Source organism: Platichthys flesus, chromosome 6 (genome assembly GCF_949316205.1).
Source record: "Platichthys flesus chromosome 6, fPlaFle2.1, whole genome shotgun sequence".
Taxonomy (NCBI): Eukaryota; Metazoa; Chordata; class Actinopteri; order Pleuronectiformes; family Pleuronectidae; genus Platichthys; species Platichthys flesus.
The window spans coordinates 22240450-22267694 of NC_084950.1; the positions used below are offsets into that span (position 1 = coordinate 22240450).

General features: G+C 40.5%; 2 protein-coding genes across 2 annotated transcripts in view; one reads left to right on the top strand and one right to left on the bottom strand.

The window, feature by feature from the left end:
- Positions 1–1586: 1586 nt before the first annotated feature.
- Positions 1587–9650, top strand: prr33 (proline rich 33). Its single transcript, XM_062389352.1, has 3 exons — positions 1587–1695; positions 2078–2125; positions 4903–9650. Exon 3 carries the CDS (start codon positions 4918–4920, stop codon positions 8041–8043), a length of 3126 nt encoding a protein of 1041 aa, XP_062245336.1. The 5' UTR covers positions 1587–1695; positions 2078–2125; positions 4903–4917; the 3' UTR covers positions 8044–9650.
- The window catches only part of lsp1a (lymphocyte specific protein 1 a), a 35406-nt gene continuing 12027 nt past the window's right edge, over positions 3867–27245 (bottom strand). Inside the window, exons 2-13 of the mRNA XM_062389353.1 lie at positions 26937–27083; positions 21826–22219; positions 21516–21658; positions 21064–21304; positions 20526–20663; positions 17536–17579; positions 15250–15331; positions 13253–13390; positions 11536–11631; positions 10773–10856; positions 10250–10358; positions 3867–4585 (exon numbers count right to left, since the gene is read on the bottom strand). Coding sequence (XP_062245337.1) covers positions 4563–4585; positions 10250–10358; positions 10773–10856; positions 11536–11631; positions 13253–13390; positions 15250–15331; positions 17536–17579; positions 20526–20663; positions 21064–21304; positions 21516–21658; positions 21826–22219; positions 26937–27083 — 1639 coding nt within the window. The 3' untranslated portion in view covers positions 3867–4562. The remainder of the gene's footprint in view (positions 4586–10249; positions 10359–10772; positions 10857–11535; positions 11632–13252; positions 13391–15249; positions 15332–17535; positions 17580–20525; positions 20664–21063; positions 21305–21515; positions 21659–21825; positions 22220–26936; positions 27084–27245) is intronic.

Here is a 27245-nt window from a genome sequence, read left to right on the forward strand (position 1 = left end):
TGAGACGGATTCAGATACTGTCAGGACCTGGCTTTCCACCTCTTGTTTTCCCTTCCCCCACTGTTCTCTTTCCACAGGTGGCTAAACCTGGAGCTGGGAGGGGCCTCCTGTGGGATACCTTCGCAGCTGAGAATCATCTCCTCAACTCCACCTCCACTCCGTAAAACCTCAGCTCATCTCCTCTGTCTTCGCCAGATCGTCCGTTCAGCTGTGTGATTCGGCTTCGCACTTTCCTGGTTCAACTCCTTCCACAGAGTTCTGCCTGCCTGTCTGTTTACCTGCCTTCCTGCCTGCCTGTCTGTTTACCTGCCTTCCTGCCTGCCTGTCTGTTTACCTGCCTTCCTGCCTGCCTGCCTGCCTTTTTTGGACATTCCAATGAAACTCTTTTTCTGCCATCAATCTGCCGTGTTCCTTGTCTGCGCTCTTTTTGTGTCCGCTAGATCCGAATAGATCTAAACAGATATTACTTTTAAAAACCATATAGTAAACTAGTAAAAACCATATCTGGTAAATTTGGGGTAAATTACCTTAAACAATGAATATCTCCAGAGGAGAGATTTATGTCCTGCAGATGTAGATCCAGTCTCTTATTGGATGCAGAAGTCAATGCATTACATGAAATAATGTCCTTCCTACCGTATGATCATGAAGTATTTGTCTAATTATAAAAGGTTTAGGTTGTGTCTGTAGTCTTTAGAATGCAGATACCTTGAAACATGACTTATGACTATGGATGGTTTTATTTTCTAACTTCATTGTTACTTTCTGACATCACTTTTCAGATGATGTCATGTGATGGCGAAACATTTTCTGATCAATATAAACCTTATTTATGTATCTCTTTTTTCAGTGTTGACCGTGACACTTGACCAATTATGACCAAAAGTTAATCATTGTCTTGGGTATTATCAGGGATACCTAATGCCTCAAACTATATCTGCTATTTTCTTTTACTTTTCCGAAATCAAGTAATACACTATGAATGTCAGGAAGATGAGTTGTCTTCTTATCTTCTTCATATCATGTCTTCAATAATTGTGTCCCATCTCTGATGGTTGGCTTTTCACTGCATCTTGGAGTGTAGCTCTTTGGACCAACAACAGCGTGGTAGAACCTATTTATTGAAAAGCAGCTTTAAGAATCCTCAGAACTTGCTCAAAGATTCTAAGAACTCCATGCAGGACCTCCACCATTAGCTCCTCTACACACCACCAACAATCCTGAAAAACAAAGATATCAATAACTGACCAAAAAGGTTACATATTATGTGAATTGGTCCAACCTTAATCCCATTATTCTGGTAATTTTATATTTTCCATTGGATACAAATCCTACAAAATGAATCCCCTCCTCATCTTTCTTGATATACAGAGGAGCCCCAGATCCTTAAAGGACCCCTGGGTGGCCCTCGGACCCCACTTTTAAAGTCCTGAGGTGGTGAAACCTAAGGTCCCATGGCATGTCGAGCTGCGCAGTGTCTCGCCAAGCCTTGCTCTGCTGTCAGGACAACGTCGCTGTCACTCTCAAGAGCTAACAGGGCTCTGGATTTATTTTTGGACTGTAATGGCGTCCGTTCCTTCCATTTGTAGGAAGGGGGGTCGAGTTGGGCTCAACATGAACCTGCCGCTCTAACACTCTGGGCTGGGACAAGCAGGCAGCAGCCGGCCGGCCGCCCCCAAAGCAGCAGTCGCACAGGTAAACACGCCATAATTACACCTTTTATTCTCTAGATAGGGCAAAGAAAAGCTGTCAGTGTGAAGCTGTTGTAGAATTCAGAACCCCCAGCCTTTAGGTCTAATGTCTGTATGGAGAGCTCAGGGTGTTTTTATTCTTGTCCTCAGTGCAAGATTAAAGCACCAGCAGGGCTGAGCTAAGTGTTAGCCTTACATTATTTCTACTCCCGGTGGCTTCATAACATTGTGCCCTGTCAACTATCTGTCCTGGCTGCAATGAGGCATGAGTGACTCATGATCACGTTATAGTTTCCTGTTGTGTAATTGTGAGGAATACAGTTGACCTTGTTAGGTTTGGAATTGTACATTGAACTTGAATCAGTGTTCTTTTTTGTTGTGTTAAGGGAATATTGCCTGGACCGCTTTGAACATCAGCAACAAGTTTTTACCTGGTAAGATCCTCCTTTTCCATCCAAACTCGTGGTTTGCTGTGTTTGTGTGTGAGCCTCACATCTTCACCGGAGGTAAATAACTTTTTGGGGTGGATTCATTTACTTATGGGGGCCATTGTGGAGCTGCTTGGTGTTTATTACACATCTATTATTACCCTTTCCTCTTTTGAACTTTCAATCTGAAGGCGCTCCAAATACCAAACCTTCCAGAGCCTTAAAAGGAGGAGCGAACTCTCATGTGTCAGGCAGGCAGGAGGTTGAGGGAGGGGAGGGTCGAAAAACACAACCAGATCTGGCCTTCATTTTACTGAGCCGACATACATAGTATAGTGTGGATATTAAACTGTTGTTTTGAACAGACTGCATGATCTCAGAAGTGGGGGGTCAGAAACATTCATAATCTCATAATAAAGTTATTAGGTAGAAATTTGGGTATATTGAGTGACAATATTACTCAGGCCCTATCCAGTGTCGGGGGGCTGTGATGTCATGAGGTCACATGCTCTGCATTCACTTTCACCCTTCAGCATTTATATATATATATATATATATATACAAATATATGTGTGTCTATATGTATATATGTTTGTGGGAAGTGACCCTGGTGTGACATAACTGCACTCCAGCCGTGCAAGTAAGGCTCAGTCTGTAAAGTGTACACTTACCAATGGGCCTAAAAGATTCTCCCTAGGTGGAGTGCAGTTTCTTGATATAAACCTAATTGGGGGAAAAACAATTTAAGTATTTAAAAGTTAATTTTGAAGTATATAAAGTCAAGTAAGTCAGTCTGAGACTTCAATACTTTGATCCACTGTGAGATATCGTACCAAATAGAGACAGGTTTTAAGTTCTAATATCAAAATCTTGGGCTTAACATATGAACAACCCACTTACTATAACATTTCATGTGACAGTTCATGGACCCAGAGAATGAATCCTGATGATTTGTATGGCTGCTTCTAACTGAGGACCAGGTGAAATAAAAAAAAGACATTGATCCCTTTACCCTCTCCTTGTCGATAGGTCTGGTCTCATTCACTTCCACTTAGAGCTCCCCCTAGAGGCCTGTAAAAGTTATCGTGTTTTACATGGATGGTTGATGGTTAGACTCAATAAGTCAGTTTTTACTTCTGTCTCATGTAATACTGTTCTGTGGAGATTGTTTCTGTTGCCTGGGAGGGAACTGAAGCTGCAGATGCCTCATCTGATCTGCATCACATCTCTCTATTGGGAAAGTGATCAGCCTGTAAAAAAGCTAGGAGTCTTAAAAAAGGAAAGCAGGTGTTTGGCCAGCCTCCTTTCTGCCTTTAAACTAAAATTAGGCAGAGTAAAAGCTTCCAGGATCAGCTGAGAGTCTGTAACATCATCCAGGAAGAGTTGAGCTACATGCTCCTGTTGGTTTTTTAAAGATCATCATGGGTCATCCTCAATACCTGTGTGTGTGTGTGTATGTGTGTGTGTGTGTGTGTCGAACTCCAGTTGACCAACTTAGAAACTATCCTAAAATATTTTAGATTATCATCTTTTGTTAAACAATTTATATTAAATTAGATGCTTTAACCAGCAGTAATCATCATCTGAGAACCATAAAGCTCCACTAATGATTTGATAGAAAAAGTCTTTCAGGGATTTTTTTCTCTGAAACTAAATATGATGTTATGTATGTTCAGTTCTCCAGCAGATTGAGCATTGTTCTTTTACTATAAACTACAATGAGATGAAAAAACAGGTGAGGCTCAAGTAGAAAATTGTTTTAATTTATTTAAGAAAAGTGGCTACAAACAAACACAAGCAGTGTGGACATGGACATTAATAGGAAATGGCTGAATCAGTGAAGAGATCTAAAGGAACCAGTGAGTTGACCTAAAATAAACGCAGGACATGAAGTTTGATTGTACAGATCAGGTGTAAACATAATAAAGGTTGATGTAAAAGATAGCAAATCTTTCAATTTTCCTCACATTATGGTCAACATCCATTGGTATTAACTCAGAAATGTTTCAGATTGTTCTTTAGCCAAAGTGTAATGGCAGAATAGTTGACACAACATAGTGTGGTCTTTTAATCGTACATGATTGGAAAATGTAAACTCTTTCTACATAAAATACTTTCCCTACATGCTATCTGAAAAGGATCAATTATTGGCAGTAATGAGAAAAAATAGAAACATTAAGGCTCACAGCTAGATATGTACACAATGATAGAAGTAGAACGTCAGACAATACAAAACCAATGAGGAAATCAAATATAATAAAGACATTTGAGAAGCAGATCTTTTGGACTTCAGCTGTTGAGCTTGTCCATCTGAGTCATAGAAGATGTTTTATTGGATATAAATGGAATATTATAACTGTAACTGTTGTGGAGCTGCTTCGGGTGGTCATCTTTCATGGCAAATAAAATCGAGGTGGTGGCCACGTGAAGAGTTGACCCCTGCTCAGTAATCTCCATGACACAAATCTGCAAAAAAAATTGAAAAGAAAATGTTAAATAACCAAACATTATTGCTGTTATGTCACCATTTGAAAAGCTTTAGATTTAAACCATTTTAGCATGACAACAATGTTCATAAAGTTTTAAAAGATATTGTTTTGCCATTTGAAGGTGTTTTTGAGACTTTCTTGTGATCCAGTTAGATGTTGGTTAAGCACAGAGACATACCAGGGGTAGAGGAGCAGATTTAATTGGAAATTTAAAACTTGACACTTGACAAATGCTTTGGCAAGACTGCCTGTGAATCTATCTTTTCCAACAGTTTTTGCTTTTTTTCTCTACAGAGTGCTGCAGCACTCATGGCTGTCGCTTACAATGCCGTCACCCATCCGGGCCTGCTTTCCCAGCAGTACCCTCCACCGCTGCTGCCCAAGCCTGGAAAGGACAACATTCGGCTTCGGAAGCTCCTCAAGAGAACTGCTAAGAAAAAGGCCTCTATTCAGGCAGTGCAGTCTACAACTCCTTTTCGCTCCAGCCTTTCCCCTGTGAATGAAGCAAGTCCTGACCTTGAGCACAGTGACCACTCCACTCCCCCCCGGACACCAGAGACACCATCCAACCTCTACGGTGTCCAACTGGCTCCACGGTTTACTGTCAGGCCGCTGTATCAACATGTTGCATCTCCTTACCCGCAGCGTGCAGCTTATGGCAGAGCAGCAAGGTTCTCGCCACCGACAGTGGCATTCCCATCATACTCGCAGCATGTCACCTCAGTTTTTTCATATTCATCCTCAGCCCACCTTTCTGGAGTCTCACCAGCTCTGGGGCCAGTCGTACAGCCGGCAGTACCAAACATATCTGTCTCACCTTATTTTGTGCCTGAGAAAACAGTGTCCCCTGCTGAGGTGAAACTGACAGCTTCTACCACATTTGCTGAAACTCAAGCTGGTCTAAGACCTGCTGCTGCAGCAGTAACTCTACACCCAAAACCCAAAAGTCCAGGTCTGGCTCCATATTCAACTGCAGGAATTCAAGCTTTGATTAGACCTCTCACTGTGTTGACCCCGTTTGTCAAATCAAGAAGTCCTCGTCCGACTTTCAAAGCAACTGAACCCTCAAGGTCACCCAAACCGATGTTTGATGTCCCTCAAATTAGAATGTACACAGCAAGCACATCGTACTATGAGTCATCCAAGACCTCACCAGTGTATGACACAACTGAATTAACTGCTATTGGCAGCACAATACCTCAAATTAAAATACCAACAGAAACAATACAAGATTTGACCTCAATATCTGAGGTCAGAAGAGACACAGCACAGACACCTCAGCCTTCTGTCTTGGGCACAGATCCCCAGCGAAAAACACCAACTTCGGAGATCAACACAGTTATAACACCTACCCTTGAAATCAAGAGAGCCTCTCCAGCATCTGACATCAAAAATGCCACTCCAATACCTGAAATCAAGAGAGCTACTCAAACATCTGGCATCAAAAGAGCCACTCCAACATCTGAAATAAAGAAAAACACTCCAGCATCGGAAATCAAAAGAGCAACTCCAACATCTGAAGTCAGAGTTGCACCAACTTTTGAGTTCCAAACATCCAGAACTTTAACAGGGCGGCCTAAAACCCCAGCATACCACATGGGTCGGGCAACAACACCTGTATTTGAAATTTCAAAAGCCAATCCTCTATTGTTTGCTGTGTCACCAATACCTGTCGAGCCAGAGAGGTCAAGAACACCCAAACTGGCTTCTGCTGTGTCCAAAAGCACGATGAATATTGAGCCTAGGCCTACTGAAAGAATACTGAATGGGGACATTTTTTCAGATGTGACACCTGCAGCTAAACCAATTCAACAAAGTATAACAAGGTCAAAATCAGAGCCTTCTCTGATCCCAGAAAAGAACAAAACTGCTCCAGCTGGTCCTGAAACACATCAAACTCATACGTCTGAGCCAACAACATCAGCAGTAACTTCTGACAGCTGTCAGAGGCCCAAGACTCCAACTTTTGAGGCATCGCGGCTTATGACCACCTCACCTGGCTTCAAAAGACCAAAAACACCAACTGGTTTATCATCTGTTGCTTTTCAAAGACCTAGAACCCCAACCCAGGGGGCTCATAAGTCTGCCTATCGTGGATTGACACCAGCAGAATACACTGCTCATGGTGGCATCAAAACTTACTCTCCAGCCTTTGGTATCACAGGTTCTAAGACATCAAATGAAGAGTTGGTTAAAGTTGAAAAAGAGGAATCAGCAGTTGATAAAACACTGAGTCAAGAACCATCTGTGAAAGAACCTTCAATAACTGAGGTGTCTAAAGTGAAAGACACCCCCAAAGATGTAGATGAACCCCATCTAAGAGAGGTGCATGTTTCCACCACCCCTTCAATCCCTATAATTGTTGTTTCAGAGGCATCTGACACTTTAGGAACAATGTTAACACTAGAGACAAGTACGCTATCTAGTCAGGCTACAATAGTACAAGAAGAAACAGTGATTCAACAAACACCAAAGACTAAACCTCCAAAACCAGATGTGAAAAGTCTGAAAAAGGAAGAAACCCAAGTTAAAAAAGACATCAAACCAAAGACAAAAACCCCAGAAACCACAGGTCCTCTGCCGAAAGGTGGTGTCCAAGACCCTCTGAAGGCGGTGAGGAAACTTTTAGGCATAGATAAAGTTCAGACTGTAGAGAAGAAAGCTGTAACTGAGGCAAAAGGTGATGTCTCAGAACAAAAAGTGAAACCTGTAACTGCCATCGCAACTGAAGCTCAAAGCTCAAAGCCAAGCACGGCAGCACCTGCTCTGCCTGCTAAAGCACCTGCTACTGCATCAACAGAAAGTGATGAAAAAGGAAAAGATAAGACAGTAGTTAAAACTGTACTTGAGAAAAAGGAAAGCGATGAGACCCTCCTTCCAGCTGAACCCCTTCTTAAGGTCATACAAAAGCCAAAAGGAGTGAAATCAAAACTGAGTGGTTGGTCACGACTGAAGAAGCACATGGTAGTGGAGCAAGAGGAGCCCAGATTTCCTGAAAATGTCTCTCAGAAGGAGACAACTGGGCAGGACCAGAATAAGGTGAAGGAATGTGAAGAGAAGGCCAAAGACGGGCCTGACACTCAACACACAAGCCAAACCGCAGAAGCTCCCAAGGCAACTGTAATGTGGGAAGCTGTCCTCTTCCAAATGTTTTCCACCAAAGAGAACATCATGCAGCAGATCGAGTTAAACAAAAGCGAGAAGGAGAAAACGCCAGAGAAAAAGGATGAGCCAACAGAGATACCTTCATTTGCGTACCGGCTGCCTGTGCTCCTCTTTAGTCCAAAGTTTGACGCTAAAAGGCTAAAAGAGGCAGCTTCAAGGCCGGTGACCAAAATTTCAACTGTGTTTGAAATGGGTCTGATTGGGCGGAAAGTTAAAGACGAGGAACCAAAAGACTTTAATAGAGTAGCAAGGGGGTTCACTGTTCCTTAAGTTGCATCTAATGTTCAGTGCCCCGATGAAAATGTAAAGACAAAAGAGTTCATGTTTAATGTACAGTGCAGAAATCTTAGCCACAGAAATTGTGTACAGGTGTGGTCAGTGTTAGTCTCTGTGTAAACTGAATGATGTTTGTGGCAGTGTTGTAGAATATGTGGCCGTTAATTTATACTTTACCGAATTCTTTGTGTTGCATTTGTGTGACTGGTTGCCTGGGTGTTAAATGTATTTGTGGATTAGCTGAAAGGAGAGAGCGACATTTGTCTTAAGTCATTCAGAGGTCACATCAGATTAAAGCTTTTATGTTATAAGTAATTTCAGAGCTTCTCATTTGTTCCTTTCTTTACACGTTCAAAATAACTACTGACTGTTCTGTTAGTGATAGATTAGACAGCATGTTGGTTATTGTGGCGCTAAATGTATGTGACAGAGATTTATTAATATGCAGTGTGTGTCAAGAGAGTACATTTTACTGAAAACAATAATTTTTTACAATAATAACTCAACTATAAGCAAATTATTAATAATTAGGTTGCTGTGTCTTTATAAATAGATAAAATAGACTAAATATATTTTCTGACAGAGAAAATCTCAATTTCTCTTTAAGGATTGTGCAAAAAAACACTTTTATTCAAAATGGTGCTACTTGCCTCAGGGTAAGACCTTTCACTAGTTAACGGATGCACATGTGGAGTGATATGATGGTTGAATTTATTTAAGTGTAAGTGGTTATGTTTTTACGAATGAACTTTCTTAAAGTCACAATGAAATAACATTTTAGGAGCATCTAGATTCCTTTATGTGACCTTGGCAGGGGTGCAACACAGGGAAAGCTTGTCTTCCATGTCAGCAATAACAGCTTTAATGTGGCAATAGTGGATGTAATTAAGTGAACATGAAGATATTCTCTTTTGTCTATGATGCACTTTTCTAAATAGTTAAGGAGAGCATAACACCTAAATAAGCTGAGTAAAATACAAATGCTAAAGAAAACATTAGATTAGGAATTGAGTACAAAATCTTATAAAAATGAGATGGTAATGACAGGATAGACAATAATTTAAACATCGGGTGTGAGATGGTTCACGCTTCATTAGGGTTCGGTTTTGGTCACAACCCAAACTCAAGGGGCGCAACTACAGTTATTGTGTAGTTAATATTCCAAACTTCTTTCACAGTCTATGCGTAGTTTATGTAGAGAGAAGTAGACAAGAGTCCTAAATATTTCAAAAGTGTCAAGCAGTCGTCTTAGTGATTGATTTCATTGTGACTTGAAGGAGGCAGTTGAGCTTAAAACTTGTAGAAAAGGTGAATGATGAAGAGCAGCCTCGGTCGTGATGGAGGGCAATGTGATACAGAACTGTGGGTTTAAGGGTCAAGAGACATGGAGTGGTTTTACTGTGAAGCAGGGCGGGCAATGTATTTTTCTATTTTTATTTTCTAACTTGATGGATTATGTCTGATCTGATTTCCATTGTGTGCAGGCGTTGTGGCTTAATCTAGTGAGTCTTTGACAATGTAAACCTTAGCAGGTAGATCTTCTGTGATTCCTTTGAATCAAAACCTGTTGACACTTTCAAATAAAATCACCAGGCAATGTTTTCCCTGTGCTTGTGTACTTCTTGTGAATCTGCAATGTTGAACACTGAGTTGGTAATATAACATGATATTTTATCCTTCTTGCTTCACTGCACATGAGCAGTCAAACATGAGCAGTCAATCCATGACTAGAGGAGTTTTTAACCATTTTCTGTGACAGTCAAATAATATTATTGTATAATATGACTGTTATAATGACAGACTCAACATCATCTCTACATAAAATGTGCAGTGCATGACATGTGTCAGGCTGACATGAGTCAAAAAGAAAGATATGAATATAAATTATCTTTAGCGTCTTTAGCCTGTTGCACTGGTTCAATTAGATGCTACTGCTGTTTTTTAAACAAACCTGTTGTCTGTTTAAATATAATAATTTTCTCTTCTCGCCATTTTTGAGCCACAATTTCAGGTTGAAGATTAAAAGTTACAGGCTACATGCGCACTAGAAATAGGAAAGAACAAACTTATTCTGGAAACAAATGGGGAGAATTATGTTGGTGCCTGTTGTCAGTTTAATAAGTTATTTAAATGTAGTAAATAAAGTTAAAGGATTATGCTTAGCTTCACTAAAACAAAGATAAACACTCCTGTCACTTACCAGACTGTTTGTTCATAAATTCTCTTCCACTCTTGTCGTTCATGGGGATCTTGTCATATTTGCCGTGACCAGTGACGATGAATTTAAACTTTTTACCGGCTGCTGATCCCTGATGAGAAAAAACACAAATTCACATTAATGATAATGTTTTATCCTGGCATTGACAATATTATTTTTGTTCAATAAAATAAATATTTGACTGTAAATTAGCTAAATAAATTGATAAAACATAGGTTATATAGATATAAACTTAGTTAGTTATTATAAAAAGTTATGACATGGTTATCATGAATGAGAGCATGCATAATTATTACCTGATATTATTGGTCTGTTATTTCTTTAACTGTTACTTTAACTTTTCATATCATTTGTTTTAGATGTTAGAGTCTATTCTTACTTTTATAGTCAAATATTATTGAAATTACAATCCATATCATGTCAATATCATATCTAAGGCACTAGAGGCAGCGCTGAGGGAAAATGACAGAACTAATATAAGTGAAAAAGAAGATGTTTGATTTACCTTATTGGCTTTTTGACCTTCTGAAGAATCTCCGATGACCTCCCACATGTTCTTCTTCTGCATCACGTCTCCAGGCTTCACATCCTGAGGAGTCAATCAACAATCAAACAGGTTAGTATTCTGAGTCCTGCTGCCTGTTGACCAGGATGTAGTTTACTGTTGAACCATGTAGCTTTATACTGAGAGGTGTTTCAGTTACTTAGCCTACCCTGCTTGATATATATTGGCTGAACAAAATAATAGAAATCATGCACAGCCTTCCTTTGAAACTTCGAACAGTCTTTTTATTTATTTTTTATTTTGTTTTCTGGAGTAGATCCTGATGCCAGATACATAAACATAAACAATTTCAATTAAAACTTGTTCGAGTTAATTTTTCTGACCTAAATAGATTTCAAGTTGTTCCTAGACAGTCTTTTAGACAAATTTAAAACACTTAGGTAGATGTTTGCTGCTGATATGAGGGACGTCATGATTAAGATATTTGTTTTAAACAAAGAAATTAAAAGAAAAGTTACGGCAAATATATAACAGGCTGTTTCAACAGCTGATGTATCTTGCTTCTCCACAAGTGGGAAACCTCACATCACAAACCCACACCAAACATCACACAAGTCTTGTCGCAGTCAGCTGAGTTTCAGGACTCAGCTCCTGGGGTCAGCTCAGTGGAGCTAAAGGGCTTCATCCGGGACAGGTCACTATCATAGGGCCAGTAGACTGTTACCGGAGGAAAGTGAATGTTCGTGTTGTGTTGGTGACTTACTGTCGCTCTGCTGGACGACTGTCTGCTGCCATCAGAGGGGCCTTTGACCCACTGGGTGATCAGGTTGGCAACGCCCACTTTCAGACCATCAGTGTCCTGATTCAGAAATAACAGAATTGTCATGCTTTGTTCATCCTGTAAATGCTTTGGATGAAAACACAATTTATCTTTTAGATAACTGAACGTATTTAATTTCATAAATGACAAAAAATGTGTTTACTCAACCAGATACTTCCATAGGAACTGTGTTGTTATTAACTTAGTAAAGGTTTTATAATTACAAATTAATTTATATTAACTAAACAATTCAATTTAATGTCACTAGAAAAGATTACTGTTATATAACCTCAACAGTTTTAAACTAAAAACAGTGCTCTGTAAACCAACTTAAAACATTGAGTTAAGCGCTGATTAACCTCACTAACACCTCTGTTTGTTTGTTTGTTTACCTCAGAGAACTCCAGTTGAAACACATATATATATATATATAACACATACAGTGAGACTCTCACATCTGCTCCCAGGATTTAAAGTAGACAGGTGACGCTGCAGCTCGGAGGTCGGCCAAACCGGCAAACATGATCCCCACAGGCTGACTGGTTTGTCTCTGCACAGACTGGTTGGCTACAGGTTCACGTTCTAACTATGTTGCAGCTGTTACAGCTGATTGGAGACAGACTTTTCTTATTTTTCCACTGTAAAATGTCTGAAAACTACACCTGTGTTATATGTGTGTACATGATTCAGAATGTTTCCTGGAATTGTTAATCCATAAAAATAAATATATTATAATATTTAATGAGCAGGTCAATTATTTTGGAGAGGACGTGTCGGAGGATAATTCAGTTCCAGGTGAAAAAAAGCGAGCAATGAACACTGATAGAATCAAAAGCTCACATGGGAGAAGTTTGCCGTCAACACTATCTGCCAGAAAACTTTTATACATGCTACCATTGTAAAAGTGTCTTTTGACCCAAACTATCCTCTTTCCCTAAAACTGACCCACTAGTTTCCCTGCCTACACTTCTCATATGTAATCATTTTATATCTGATGGCACAATTTTCTGTAGAAAAATGAGAACATCCTGATGAAAATGTGTTCAGCGACATAACAAGCAAGGTCCATCTGCTCATTCTCCCTGTCTATATCTCTATGTGGAAAGATCCTCTTTGGGCTTCAGTTAGAGTTTGGTTTCAATCATTACACACAACAGTTATTAACATCTCTTCACACTGGTGTCACTGGGATGTCCATTGAAGTATTCATTCAGTATTTATGTTGGTGCCTGATTAAAGCCTTTTTTCTGATTTACATTTTTTACAACATTTTGTCTTATAAATGTGTCACAGCAACAGGCTCTTTATCAGTTGTTAACGTATATAATATGTTATTATTCAAGTCTGAAAAGGGCTTATATTAATCACTTTTAGGCAGATGTGTATGTGTGTGTTCACAGATTTTAAATTATTGTAATGGCATAATCTGTTGTAGAAAATCCCATCGACATTATGCCAGTTTATTATTCATTTTCTAGTTACCATTCACCAGTTCATCACGTTGTCTGGGAAGTGATGGCATGCATTTGTGAAGCCACTAGGAGTCACTAAAGCATGACGGGTTTGGATCTTTCACTCCCGGGGCCACCAGGTTCATCATTTAGCACAGAACATTTTGTGTGAGAGCAGGAAGTAGTCACATCCCTGTAGGTTTTCTGACCTTGCAACTTGCTCCCTTGGCGGGACCCTGGCTCCAGGCCTCTCCGGCCTCAAACAGGTTCTTCTTGGAGGCGACGACCTCAGGTGAGCTGGGCAGGTCGGTCAGAGATGCCTTCACTGCTCGTGCCTCTTGTGAGTTCTGAAAAACAGGAAACCTGGATAAGTTCTGTGTAAACTAATGAAATCAGATGTGTGGTTGTTTTTCTGCCCAGGAAGCACAATTCTGATGTGGTGTCTAACAAACAACACAGATTAAAACCACAGGAATTAAGAACAGTTTCCTGGTTGAAAAACATTATGCAAAGTTATTCAAGTCCAATATAAACAGTAAAACTATTTTTTTTTAAAGGGAACCCTTGGTTTCAAAATTGGTCGTGTGCAGATGTGAAATTAATGTTTAATTTCTATTTTATTTTTGAATTGCTTGTTTTACACTCCGATATAAAATGTTCTCTTATTCATGTTCTTAATTTAACGTTTGTGGCTGTAAATCTCCCTAAAAAATTAGGCTAATAAGCCAAAAGACTAAAATTCCAAATTAAAATGTAACTTTTGGGTTAGATTATGCATCATCTGCATCATCCAACTATTTCAATACCATCATTGCAGTATAACGCAATAAACACAAAAGTTAGTGTTTGTTCAGATTTCATTTAGTCAAAACGTCATAGTCATAGTTTAAAAAATATATATACATTTATATATAAAACATCGAAAAAAGATATTACTGTTTGATTAGGGTTTAAACAGTGCTTTACATAAATAACAGATTCACGGAGGATAAGCCTACTTTTACTGGAATTTATGTCGAACCAGTTTTCTTTTTTAAAGTGTGTCATGAACACTTGTCAGAAATGAACCTCGGGTCATTAACTGTGCTGTTAATCATCCTGGGAACCGCTTGAGGCGAAGAGTAAAGACAGGGAACGGAAGAATGACAAAACAAAGTTCTGAACATCTGGTTATTCCCGTCATATATCTGTCCTGACACATGCTGAAGTGAAGAGCTGTGAAGTCATCGCCCAGGTGTTGATTCCAGCATAAAAAACGGGTCGGGGCTATTTCTGTACCCTGCTAGTTTAAAACAATGATGGGTCCCACGGTTCAAGTCAACTTCAGCAGCTTCTGATCACTGCAGGGTGTAGACAATTTAGTTCCAGAGATACACCAATCGATATATATCTTTAGATCTTTCATTTATCACACTGTCCAAACTGTAAATCTACTGTATTGCTCTATTCTGTTCTATCCATTTTTTTTCCACATGGTTGCTGTAAAGGTAAACAATGTGAATCCTTTCCTACTGCCCAAAAGATGAACCCTCTGTTATTGACCCCATGAGCTCTCCTTCAATGCCATTTTCAGGACAAACTCTAATCTGTCGGACTCTAGGAATAAATTAATAATCCATGTCGTGTTTGTTTACTCCAACACGTTCACGTTCACGTGCCTGCAATAATAAGTGCAGCCTCCAGGGGGCACTGTCAGCATCACACATGGCTCCTTCTGAGGTGTTTGAGTGTGACTTCAGATAAAAACAATGTGATTGGACAGTGTAACAGGTGTGAATCAGGTGCCACAATAAGCCTGAACTCGTCCTGAATTCCTGTGCACTCCACTGAATGAGTCAAGTTGTTTGCTGATGAATGATGTAATACCAACCTGCAGTGGGGAGGAGGGGGGCGGGGGGGGCTGATGAAAATACTCATCAGCTCCATCAATGGGCCTTTTGTGTGTGAGCACTCCTGTGTGTCTGTCTTTGTGGAGACTGGGGTGATGACATGTTTGGACAGTTAGGACATTTGGTCCAGTCTTCTGAGGACTATGGATTTCAAAAGCCAACTGTTGTGTAGTTGTTTTCTGTCAATAGATTTCTATTTAGTAAAAGGAAGTTCACAGTCAAAAGCAGGGGAACGATAAACTGTGACCATAGCCATGACCATCATTTTCGTGTGTGTGTGTGTGTGTGTGTGTGTGTGCGTGTGTGTGTGAACTGACCTCCACAGCGTGGGCGTACTGCTCTAGCTTGTCGTCGATCTTGGCCATCAGTATGAGAGGCTGCGTCTTCTTAAAGCTGTTACTGATTCAAACAAGACAACAAATGCAAGCAGTTAAACCCAGTTATGCAGATCTGAAACCAGTTAAGTCATGATCCTCATCATGTGTTGGTTTTCTTACCCTCACAAAATCTTTTGACTCCCTTAAGTTATGATTCTGACGTGGCAAAACTCCTCTCCATAGCATGCAAACTTTATTTTGTGTCAATCAGTGAAATATCCAAACTTAAAACTCAGGTTCCAGTCATGATATTCCATCAAATAGCAAAACATCCGTAAAGTAACAGTTCACCTTAATACTGCCTGAGATATTTAATTTCTTGGGAAACTTTCAGAACCCCTTTAGAATTAAGAACAAAGTAGCAATAGAAATGTTTTTAACTTATCAATATGAAGTAAATTGTTGATTGAACAATGTAATCACTAAGAATTACAAAATTGTGTTCTGATAGGCTCTCTATAGTCCTTGCTCTCGCAAATTTGACAGGGACTGACAGGGATGGTTAAATCTTCACGGATTTATTCCAGCTCCAATGGCTGACCCAACTTCGTAGAGAGCTGCAGGACTAGACCGATATTCAGTTAACATTCTTTCTGCTAAACGGAATGGAAGTCAATGAATTAAAAACTATATATTTTTTATGCTGCTAATCAAAATCTAAGATTTTAATTAGATTTTAATCTAATTGAGCTTCTGTGGTCCTCAGACTTCTTGCAGTTGCCTTTTTATGTTTCAGGCATCTCCAAAACAAAAATGTTGTGATGAAAGGGAAGGAAATCAGTACCTCCATTCACTTCTCTACGCTTTCTCAGTTGGATACATTCACATTTCAGTCAAAACCACAGAAGTTTTAAGTCTGACCAGCACATGTGGACTCAAATCTGGGTTTATCAATATTGAAATGTTATCTGTGATGATTTTCTCTCATTCTCTGCAGATTCAAAGGTTTCATTCTTTTATCCAAACTCAACCCCACAGTCACCTTCCCCAAACCCAAACCCTCCTCCCTTGCATTTCTTTTATCATTTTATAGCTCCGGATATGAGTTGAGCTGCTGGATGAGGTCATTTCTCCCCATTGGGGGAGGAACCTCATTCGTCAAGTGAATAATTTGCTTCAACATGTCTGAGGCTCTTTAATCTTTGCCAACTTTTTGTGTGCACCTCTGATGGAGGAGAAGAGCAGATGAAATGACACAATTCCAATAGGTTTTATGAGCTGCATCTTTCACCACTGGAAGATGTGACTCAGTTTGGAGTTTAACCATCAGCAATAAAGTTAGAGGGGAAGTTTCTATACATCTCAATTTATTTAAAAAATGTAAAAAAACAACCCTTACTGCCCGAAGGATGTATTGTTCAGCTTATTGCTCAGAAGCACTAACACTGCTGGAGTCAAAGGCCCCCCCCCCCCCCCCCCCCCCCCCCCCCACACACACACACACCCCACACCCCTTCTGTAAATCTCCCTGGTGACTGGTACAGTCATTCTAAGATAAAAGCATCCACACAGAGGTTTCACTCCTGCCGAGAACTGCTCAGAGCTGATAACTAGCTGCTGCAGACTGCCTGGAGCCGCCATACCTCACCCACCAGCAGTGAAAATACAGCTGCCTGCATCTGGACGGAGTTTAGCCGACCCATAAATCATTGCAGAGAAGGGTGATGCAGTGAGAGAGGTGGAGAGGTCACCTCTGACCCTCTTCATCAGTGTTTATCTTCGTAGCGAGGACGGTTACCCAGCAGAACAGCTGCTCTGCACAAAAACATTTAAATTTAATTTCCTCTGCTGAAGGAAGTATTGAACTCCTGGTAAAGGATGACATTTTAGAACAGATCCATCCATCTGATATCTATACTGCTTAATCCTTTAAGGGTCATGGGGGAGCTGGAGCCAATCCCAGCTGAGATTGAGAGACATCACGTCCCCCAAACAGAGACAGACAACCATTCACATCTACAGTCATTTTAGAGTCTCCATCAACCAAACGTCAGTCTGCATGTCTTTGCACTATGGGAGCAGGAACCTTCTTACTGTCAGTTGTGAACCACTTTTTATTTCAAATAGTTGACATGTTTGACATGTTGACAAAGATACTAAACATAGTGACCTGGTTTTTGGGGTAAATGTTTCAAAACGGATGCACAAAACATCCAGAATAATTCAGTTTGATGGAACAGTTAGAGAATGATCACTGTTACACCTAAGAGCAATCAGGATAGTCACCTTTTCTTCAGTGAGCGGTTCAGGGACTCTGTTCTCTCTGTGATCTGCATGAAAAACAAAAGAAGTTGAGGTCATTTCCCTGAGAGTGCTTTTCTCTATGCCGCTGTCTCGGTTCTGAACTGTGTCTGCAGCAGCTCGGCTCTGTGTTCATCCATAGACCGCCACAGCTCCGTCCAAGACAAACGGAGCCAAGGTCTGCTGGTCTTAATCAAACCATGAGCAAAGGATGATGGGAATGTGCTTTCTTGGGTCCATATGACCCATATGAAAAACAAGAGGGTGATCTGTATTGGGTAATTCTTTTATCATAGTGAATTTCCTGTGTGTGATGTCAGGCTTAATGTTGACTGACTGTTATCTCAGTGTTCTATTTTTAGTTACACTTTCATTTCATGTCTCTTTCCTGCACTGATGTTCTTCCTCTTTTAAGGATTGTAGTGAACCAACCCTCAAACCTTTATGTCGTAAATCCAGTGGCACTCTACTAACACTTAATGTCATGTGTTAGCTAGTCACAGCTACATTTCAGAGGGAAATCTTCTACTTTTTACACTATATTTGAAAAGTAATGTTTACAGTTACCTTTTAATTTAAAATGTTTTACAAAAACAAACGATAATCTAATAACATATAACGTTGTTTAATATTAAACCAGTGGCTCCCAACAATTTGGGCTTGTGATAAAAATCAGTGTGTAGTTGTTCCTACTCTTACAAATTCCCATCTAATCTGAGATTGTCCTTATTACACAGATTTTCAATTATTTCAAACAAACAATTTAATGAAATTCATGGCTGCCAAGTTTTGCATTATAACGTTGTCCATTCTGTTATTTCTAGTTTGAATCTTAATCTGCTGATTTATACCTGTGATGGAGTATTTCTACACTGAGTGTGATTAGACTGTATGAAAGGAAGTGAATATGTCCTCCATTGCTGCCTGAACTCATGGTATGTCCATGGTGACCTGACCCCTGCATCTTTCAGATCACAGTCTGGCCCGAAGCTGTGTAGGACCCTCCAGTGCTCAGGATATTTTACTTCTGTAGGTTGAGCCGCTCTTTATAGCAGCCCGGTGTAACGGACTGTGATTGTCACATGGTTGAGAGGCTTCAATTCACTGCCTTTCATTTTCTCTGTGGGCAGCAGAGGACTGATGTTCAGGATCAGTGTTTTCTATGACGTTAGAGGTCAAACATCAAAGCCAGCATATTACACACACACACACACACACACACACACACACACACACACAACCCCTGTGCTATAGATGAATAATCAAACTTTGTAATGGAGCCTTTGCCTGACTGATGTAAATCAAAAGCAGCAGGTTGAAAGAAAAAAAATTATACCATCATCACTTCATCTCAAAGTTGGTATTTTATGTTACTTTGTGTAACATTGCTTGGCGTGACACTGCTTTGCGTAACTTTAAAACTTAAGATATGAGGGGATCTTGGAGGGTAATATACTTCCTTATTAACATAAGTAGCAGGCAGAATAAGAAAGGGTCCATTCACAAAGCAAATCATTTCACTTTGTCACACAAAAATCTAATTGCTTGTTTTCCATGGCAATTAGTTTGAATCTGAATGAAGAGTTTTGATTGTAAATTTCTGTTTCATATGGCACAAGAATTATCATGATTTGTAACCCACACAATGCAGTGTCAGTGTATAGATTTCTTTTTCCAGACCCATATGAGGCCACCATGCCCTTTGACCTTTCACTAGTGAAATCTAATTAGGCCTAAGACGTTTCTTAAAGACAGACTTGAGGTATCATGTCCAAAGCCAAAAACATGTTTTTGAGGCCACCTTGTGTAGGAATACAAAGTAAGTATTTCAATTTAACCTCTTCCCTTAATTCCCTGAATAGCACTGTCTGTAAATGTTCAGTTCAGATACAAAAAAAGACAAACTTCCAAAAGAAGGTGCAGAACACACATGCAGTGTCATGCACACACACATTTTCATGTACACCGCTTATATCCATATACACAGCCCCTGAAGTCCCGAAAAATATTTCATTCCTAAATCATCTGAGCACCACCAGATAAAGAAAATGCTTCAGGGGCTTTGTACAAGAAATCAGCTTGTTCCCAAATACAGCAGGGACATGACTCAGTTGTGTACAGTGGAGTCCTTTTCTCAAATACACATTTTAACCATCAGTGAGTTATGTGACAACACAACATGCTTTTTTGGTGCATTTATGTCACACTGACTAACAAAACACACTCAAAGACACAAACACACTCATGCGACTTACAAGCTGAGGCTGAAGCCATCGGCTGCGAAGATAACACAAGTATTTGTCGTTGGGTGTTAATGGATAACGGATCACCAAGATTGAAGGATGATTCACCCCCACAAAAAAATACAATAAAACCATTCTTTCCCCCTTTTACTTCTTTTCCACAGTGACTGCTGCTGCCCTCCCATCCACACAGTAAAGTTATCAGCTACAGCTCGACCCAAGCATCCAACCCTCCAGGATTCCGAGGCGCCGGCTGCAGGTAAACTTTACTGAATTCATGTGTAAACTTCTTCCTCAGCGTCCCTTGCTAACCTCAACAGTTTGCATTCTGTCACTTGGCGTTCACACTGCGAACAACCACTTGTGTTATGTTATTCATCGTCTTCGCTGCCATGTCGTGGCCACTTAATCTCCCTGAGGAGAAAATTAGAGCTCAAAGAGAACAACATGTGTGAACCACATCTGTGTTTGGATAACATACTCGCTTGTTCCCACAGTCTAGTTCTGTCTAGATGAATAAGTACCACCATATCTTGGTTGGACATTGTGGGATTGCAGATGAGCATTACTCTTTACATAAATAAATGAATTGGATGTTCAACACTTTCCAACCACGTACATGAATGCAAGTGGAGTCAGTAAGAACGCAGTGGATCGTTGAAGGTGCCCGCAGTGTGAACGCTGTTTAAAGTAAAGGACTGGAAAAAAATTATGTCTGGAGGGTTTGTTTACCTTGTGTGTGGGAGCTTTTGGACTGAAGGGACTGAACATCTCTTCCCCGTCCACGCTGGACGTGCTCAGGCTCTTCATCCTCTCTGCTGCCTCCATCCTCCTCCTCTCGATGTCTTCCTTCATACGTCTGCGCTCCTCCTGGAGTCAGGGCACAAACACTGTTCAGCTCCATATTTCTGTTGAGCTGCTGGATGTACCACAGCCTTCCCTAACTAATCAGTCACTTTGTCTTTTCTGTCATAAAACCAAAAATATGTGCTGAAAGAGGCTAAAAAGCAAACACACACCTTTGATCTACTGTTAATAAAAAAAATATGGGTTGGGTGGCTGGTTGGTTATAGCTCAACTGCTTTACTTTGAATTACTTTTTAACTATCCAGATTTTGGTTTGATCACTAAACTTCCTGCAAACTCACTGATGAGTTTTTCCGATATGTGACTTTGCATAATCTTGCGAGTCTCTAGTGCAGTCGTGTGAATATCAGAGTGATACCATGTCAACTTTCTCACATATGAAGCTTTGAATGAGGCAGCTCACCTCCTCTTTAGCCAGCCTTTGCTGCTCCTCCTCCTCCCTCCGGTGCTCCTCTTCTTTCCTGACTCGGCGCCTCTCCTCCCTCCTCCTCTTCAGCTCCTCCAGCTCCTGCTCGGTCTCGGCCTGTCGGTGTTTCAGCTGCTCCAGCTCCTGGTTCTCCTTAACCTGGAGGCTCCGTCGGATCTTCTCCAGACGCTGCTCCGTCTCCAGGATGGCCTCCGCCTCCTCTGGCTCTGTAGCTCTCCTGCAACAACAGGGAGGAAAAACTTCCATTCATGCCTAAGCTCTGGTCTGTCTCCAACACTGTTCATTCAAACACTTTGGGTCTTTCAAAAAGCTGAAACTGAATGTCCAAATATAATCGGCTCCTATCCTGGATAATAAAAGTTATCATTTACCATTGAAAACAAGGGAAGACAGTCATTAACAATAAATAAATAAAATGTTGGACATACCTAGTGGATCTTTTTGTTTTGCTGTTGATGTGTGACACCACTTCCTCATTTGTTGCGTCTCCATTGGCGTTGCTGGGTTTCGGCTCTTGTTGAAGGAAAACCTTTGATGTGTAGGAGACTTTAACTTCTTTTCTTTTCTGCACCTGCACAGACAGGTTGAAACAGGTCTCTCTCAAATTACTTTACATTTGACTTGGACCTCGAACTTTGAAAAAGCTTGAATATTACTTGGACTTGAAACCGAAGGCTGATATCTCTAGAATGATTGAAAACCTTAAAACAGTTATTTTATTTGGTGAGGAAAACTTACTTCTGTGTTGGGCCTTTGCACATCCTCCCTTCTCCTAGTCGTCACTTCCTCCCTCTTCCTCTTCTCCTCGTCCTCTCTGTCTTTCTCCCTCCTCGCCCTCGTGGCTTGAACAGCCTCCTTCTCACGTTCCTTCGTCCTCTCTACCTCCATCCTGGCCTTTTCCATCTCTTCCTGCTCCTGTTGCTGGAGTCGGCTGGAGGATTTGACCGTGGCCTGGACGGTCTTTAGGGATGGAGCTTTGTTTATCGTGTTCTCCTCCTCGTCCTCCTGGCCTCCCTGGCTGAGCTCCTGCAGGCGCTGCTGCCTCCTAAGCTCTCTGCGCTGACTCCAGTCGCTAAAGCCTTCGTCCTCCTCCAGAGAGGGAGAGCTGCTGGGCTTGAAGTCGCTATCGAACCTGAGGAGAAATGAGACAGGTAAGGTTAGTGGGCACAGCTTATTGATGGAGCTGAAGTTACATAAACCATGTTTAACCATAATACAAACCCAGCTCAGTTCCACTTTTTGCATTTTATCAATTCAATATTCATTCAAGAGACCATTCCTCAGGATTCAGTGCAGTGTGTGAATACTCGGACACATGACATTAATACAGAACTAGCATCACAGGACCAAAGACGTAATGAAATAACCAAATCACAAATACCAAGTTTAAACATAAAGATGTGTCAGATTTGAATTAGGAGCAATAATCAGAGTGAAAAATAACACAATATAAGAAAAGGTTTGAGACAAAATTTGAGGGATTTGGGTTATTTTGTCCACTTGGGCATGAACCTACTCTGTCTGTATTTGGAATACTTAGGAGGAAATAATACAATTTGAATAAACAGGCGACCAGCGCAGCAGTCAGTGGGGGCGGGGCCTTCACAGTCAGTCTGCGAACCAGGTTGAACTTCTTCTTTGTCCTGTCCTATTTATCCTTGAAAAGCTTTTGGGACAGGATCATTACTCCTGAGCTGACTCAGAGGTGACGCTTGTGCTTCTGACAGGAGTTCAGATCCTCACTGCACGAGCTCATATCAGCTCCTGTCCGTCAAAAGGCATGAAAGGAATTTTGTAATATGGTTCAGTGCTTTGGTAAACAGAGGCTTAGACCAGCAGCAGGGAGGTGTTCACTGAGGGGAAGTCAGTCTAGCATGGACACATAACTGTACAGAACAAATTCAAAAGGTATATGGTCTGTATTTATGCTTTTCAAGACTTGATGACCACTCTAAGTGCTTTACAGTACAGTTAATTTTGCCATCCACCCATTATACACATTCATGCAGTGCATCAATGGGCCGTTCTTTTTTAAAAGAATGGCGCAGTCTTAATGGGCAATTTAGAGTAAAGTCTATCTGATTGCAAACATTTTTAAAGTTCATATTTGGTGTAAATATTCATAATTTACAAATGTCAATACGTTTGGGGATGAGGTTTCAGGGGAAAAACAGTAAATCTTTACTGTACATATGATATATTTCTAATCACTTCTCGTCACTTCGTCTCATCTTTGCCCTTCGATGTGCACAACCCAAAACGATAATCTTGGCAAGGGTGGAGAATCGATCAAAAATATGACGTATTGAAATGGAGCAGGATTAGACATTAAATTAAATGAACTCTCACCGAAGCTCTTTTAATAACCTCTCCACTAGCAAATCAACTCTCTTTCATATAAAAGCATAACCATTGATTTACTTGAAAGGGGACATAAAATGTTGGTAAAAATACCACAAGGATTATTTAAAACAGCAGCTTTTTACCCTGTCTAAAACAGCCCTCCTCAGATTGACCTGTTTTGAGTGCCCCGCACCCCTCACCCCCCTTAGCCTGGCTGCGAGACCCCCAACTCCCCAGCTAGTTCGCGACCTAACGCTAGCCAGGGAGGGCCTAGCCCTAGCAGGGGGGAGCTCCTAGGTAGCGTTTTCCAGAGTTTTTGTAACAGTAGACATGCCAGATACCCAAATTAACGTGTAGAAGCACTACATAAGTGGAATTTACATAATATGTCCCCTTTAACATGTTTTCAGGATATTGAGTTAAATACATTTGCTTCATTGGGAACAAACCCTGATGACAGGAAAAAAGAGCTTCATGCATTACAGCAGTTACCCAGAAAATTACATGACCAGAACCCAAAGCTTTACCAAAAAAGCTCGTCCAACACACAGGTCCAACATTGACCCTGAATTACCTGAAGCGTTGTTGGATCAGGCTCCAGAAAATGAGTTTGAAATTGTGGGTGCATCGGTATTTACGATGCTTGGGTCTAGACAGAAGACGTTAAGATTCGTCTGCATGTCACCCAACAGCCACACAGCTGCCGAGGAATCCTCTGCTTTGAACAGAATTTAAAGTATTAATTATTAACTGATGCATAACTAAGGGTTGATTAAGTGAACTCATCATTCCACAATTTTACCAACAATCAGCACACTGCCTCTGTCTGCCCCCCCTGCTGATCAACAGTAATCAAAGTGTGCTTTGTGCTTCCAGGAGCTGGCAGAAAGGAATTCCCTCAGCATTCCCCACATGATTAAGACGCTCAGCAAGCCAGCAAGTCGACAGGTTCCCCGCTGCATTATGGGAGTCTCTGCCTGATCTCTCAGCAGCTAATGTGCCATAACGAGCGGCCATGTTTCTGCGTCGGCTGTGTGACGACAGAGACGACACCTGGACATGTTTCGGAGGTTCTGACACATTTTTATGACAAAGACACTGATTTACAGGATGTCTTTGATTCTGATGTCAGTTTAAACAAAAAAAATATTCTCAGATATATAAAGTTGATGAAAATATTAACTTATTCAAAACCAAACCAAAGCACTGTATATAAGGTTGTGAGTGGCATCACTGCTGGTTTGATGGATTGTTAAGCATTTTTTGTAAAATGAAGGTCATGTAAGTAATAAAAAAATGTCTGCTGTAGTTTAAAACAAAAATGTTTTATGCTATGCTAAGTTAAGGTGAAAATGCTACAGGAGAAAAAAGATGATTTAAGTTTATTTGTACAGGCACATAAACAACAACTTCTCTTTGTATGACTCATATTGGAATTACAGACTGTGTGTGATTATATGTAAGTTGGATATGATAACACCAGTAGCGTAAAGGTTATGCAATGGGTAATGCTGCATTCTATTCAAAGTTGGATTTCTTTCTGAATTTCTTTTGGGTATTTTGTCAATTCAGGTACAATTTCGAAATACACAACAAGTAAGACAAACAACTATACCTAATTTATGGTTATGAAGAAATAAAGCTAGATGAACTAATGGGTGGGGGGTGTAGTCCTTAGTTGTAAAAACCAGAAATTACATTTATTGTTATAAGTTGTTGTTGGCGAGTGATTCAACTACTGTACTGTTAACAGCATCGCCTGTTTGACACATGCTGTTAACGCAATCGCTACACAAAGTCAAACAACTGCGTCACCAGTGAGCAATGATTTCAGGAGTTCATAGGAGCTCTGACTTTGTGTGGCCTTCCATTATCATTTTATAGAAGGATTTTGGAAAATCTTGACTTCCAGCCTTTGTGGAACACATGTTTTAGGTTTAAATATATATAGTTTGCAGCAACAGTAATCAGCATTTTATATATTGCAGGATTTCTGTCATTTAATGGGATTATCTTAAAGGACACATCTGCTAATATTCTATATTGTTTTTATTGTCCACATAAAAAAGACCAAAACCAACATTAAATGTGTGGTACTGACAAACACAAACCTAATATATTTTTTCCCTCTTGCCACACATCAGCCTTGTTGCTCAAAAACTCATAAAAAGGCCATCTGTGAGACGGAAAGTATGACAGTATAACAAACCAACAAGTTCCTGGTCAATCAGTGATATGCACGTGCAAAATCATCATTTGACTGAACAGATTTTTTTATTTCAATAAAACCTTTAAAAACCTCTTGGGCAGAGGAGTGATGTGCCAAACGGCATCTATATATTCATACCTTGAACTTTGACCTTTCTAGAGACAAGAAAACAAAGTTTTTTTTTTTTTAAAGAGCATTATTGCGTCTCAAACAGAAAACCACATCCTGACTCCAGCTGAGGCAGTGATGTGATAGAGGAGAAGGTGTTAGAGGTGCAAGCTGTAATCAAACAGGCTCAAATTATATGAGGGCTAAGACGCCACAAGCTTTGACACGGTGCTACTCCTCTCTCGGGACGCTTTTGCAATAAACATTCTTTGGAGGCTGTGTAATGAAAAGGCAGCTGTGTGTTTGTTACACATCAACGGGTCGGGGGTTCATTTGAATGCTGCTTTTCTCGATGGAAACATTTGTTTCATGAAACCAAATGTCCCATAGGTGCAAAGCATAAAACATGCGCTGGCACGGCAGAAGTGAGGAGGAGCAAAGCTGAGGGTGCAGCATGTCGCGCTTTTAGTTTCTCAGCTAGGAAACATGAAAACAAACTTTTACTTAACACCAGAAAAAAAACTGTCACAAAGTTAGCAGCTTGGACTGGAAGTAATTGGAAGTCAGGCAAGTGAATGAATAATGGTCTATGCATAATAACTTCCTCAGTTCCCACGACGGCATATACAAGGAATTCAGCCATGTTTGGCTGCATTAGCATCTTTTAGGGTGAGACCAGGGCCAGACTTTTGAGGCTGGAGAGAGGGGTTCGGTAATGTCCCATGAACTTGCATCGCATCACTTACTATGGAGTTTGACTAATTAAGTGAAGGATTAAACCTATATCCTCATATTATCCTTTTTGTATTCTTAAGCTCATGAGATCTTCTAAAACCTACTTAATAAAAGAAATAAATAAATCATTAGACAAACTTAAAACAAGATAGATGACTTTCGAAAAAAATATATGATTTTCCTAGATTACCAAAAAAACTCTTAATCTAAAAGTCTACTTTTAAGTGATGACAGAGGCTATAAAGCATCAACATGGAGCCAACAGGAAGCTGCTAGGCCCAGTTTACCTAACCAGTACTTGCAACCATGCAAAAAATGTGCTACTCGCTCTCTGGTGTATTTGGGAATATTCCTGTTCTCACATAGTCATGTAGATAACCATGGTTACCAAAAGATCTTGATCTTGGACTGGGATTCAATTGTCTGCTGTTGTTCTCTTTCTGTCTGTACTTACATCTTGTCCTCTGTCTGTGTCTCGTTCACCGGAGAGGACTCTCCGGGTGTTGAACCACTGCTGCCCCATCGGTAAGACTCTCGAGCCCTACGACGACGTTCCCTCTCCACCTCCTCCGCGTCCTCGATGCTCCTCTGAGTCGTCAGCCTGGGAAGGAGGTAGGATAGAGTGTGGTTAATAAGGAGTGGGCATGTTACTTTATTACAGGTCAGTACGGAAGTGAACCACTACTACTGTCGGTACTACTGGGGCAGCTTTGGCTGAGGGGTAGAGCGGTCTTCTTCCAACCAGAACTGTACTGCATATATA

Bases quoted from the DNA above. Each gene is read 5' to 3' on its own strand.
- prr33 (XM_062389352.1), top strand. From the start codon at position 4,918: ATGGCTGTCGCTTACAATGCCGTCACCCATCCGGGCCTGCTTTCCCAG.